At 68.5% G+C, this 953-nt stretch overlaps 1 protein-coding gene across 1 annotated transcript in view; it reads left to right on the top strand.

Moving 5' to 3' along the window:
* VOLCADRAFT_102747 (dynein heavy chain 3) overlaps positions 1-953 on the top strand; it is a gene marked incomplete at its 5' end in the record, with an annotated part of 70080 nt that overhangs the window by 54181 nt on the left and 14946 nt on the right. Inside the window, one exon of the mRNA XM_002945732.1 lies at positions 444-884. Coding sequence (XP_002945778.1) covers positions 444-884 — 441 coding nt within the window. The remainder of the gene's footprint in view (positions 1-443; positions 885-953) is intronic.

The following is a 953-nucleotide window of genomic DNA, read 5'->3' on the forward strand; positions in this document are numbered from 1 at the left end:
ACTGCCACTGCCACTGCCACTGCCACTGCCACTGCCACTGCCACTGCCACTGCCACTGCCACTGCCACTGCCACTGCCACTGCCACTGCCACTGCCACTGCCACTGCCACTGCCACTGCCACTGCCACTGCCACTGCCACTGCCACTGCCACTGCCACTGCCACTGCCACTGCCACTGCCACTGCCACTGCCACTGCCACTGCCACTGCCACTGCCACTGCCACTGCCACTGCCACTGCCACTGCCACTGCCACTGCCACTGCCACTGCCACTGCCACTGCCACTGCCACTGCCACTGCCACTGCCACTGCCACTGCCACTGCCACTGCCACTGCCACTGCCACTGCCACTGCCACTGCCACTGCCACTGCCACTGCCACTGCCACTGCCACTGCCACTGCCACTGCCACTGCCACGTCTCCTCTCTCAACCCGCAGGATCAGGCATGTCGCTGGATCAAGGCCATGGAGCTCAGAAACCACATCCGGGTCGTGAGGATGTCCGACGCACACGCCACAGCCGCCGCCGCCGCAGCAGCAGCAGCAGCAGCAGGAGCAGGAGCAGGGGCGCCCGGCATTGCAGGCTCCACAGCCGTCAGCGCTGCGGCATCGCCGGACAAAGCGGCGGTCGCCGGAGGCGGCGGTGGCGGTGGCGGTGGCAGCGGCGGAGCCGCCGGAGGCAGCTCCGCCTCCGTGGCCGCCGGCGGCGGCGGCGGCGGCGGCAGCGGCAGCGGCGGCGCCTCCGCCAGCGGTGGTGTTCCTCTGGCGGTGTTGGAGCACTGTGTCCGCCTGGGCCAGCCGCTGCTGCTGGAGGACATCGGAGAAGGTCCCCTAGATCCGGTGCTGGAGCCGCTGCTCACCAAGGCAACCTACATGCAAGGTGAGGTTAAGGGTAGGTAGGGGCTAGGGGGTAGGGTGGGGGGGCTCTATCCTAGAGCAGTCTGTGGCTTAAGG

Source organism: Volvox carteri (assembly GCF_000143455.1).
Source record: "Volvox carteri f. nagariensis unplaced genomic scaffold VOLCAscaffold_1, whole genome shotgun sequence".
In the NCBI taxonomy this organism is placed as follows: Eukaryota; Viridiplantae; Chlorophyta; class Chlorophyceae; order Chlamydomonadales; family Volvocaceae; genus Volvox; species Volvox carteri.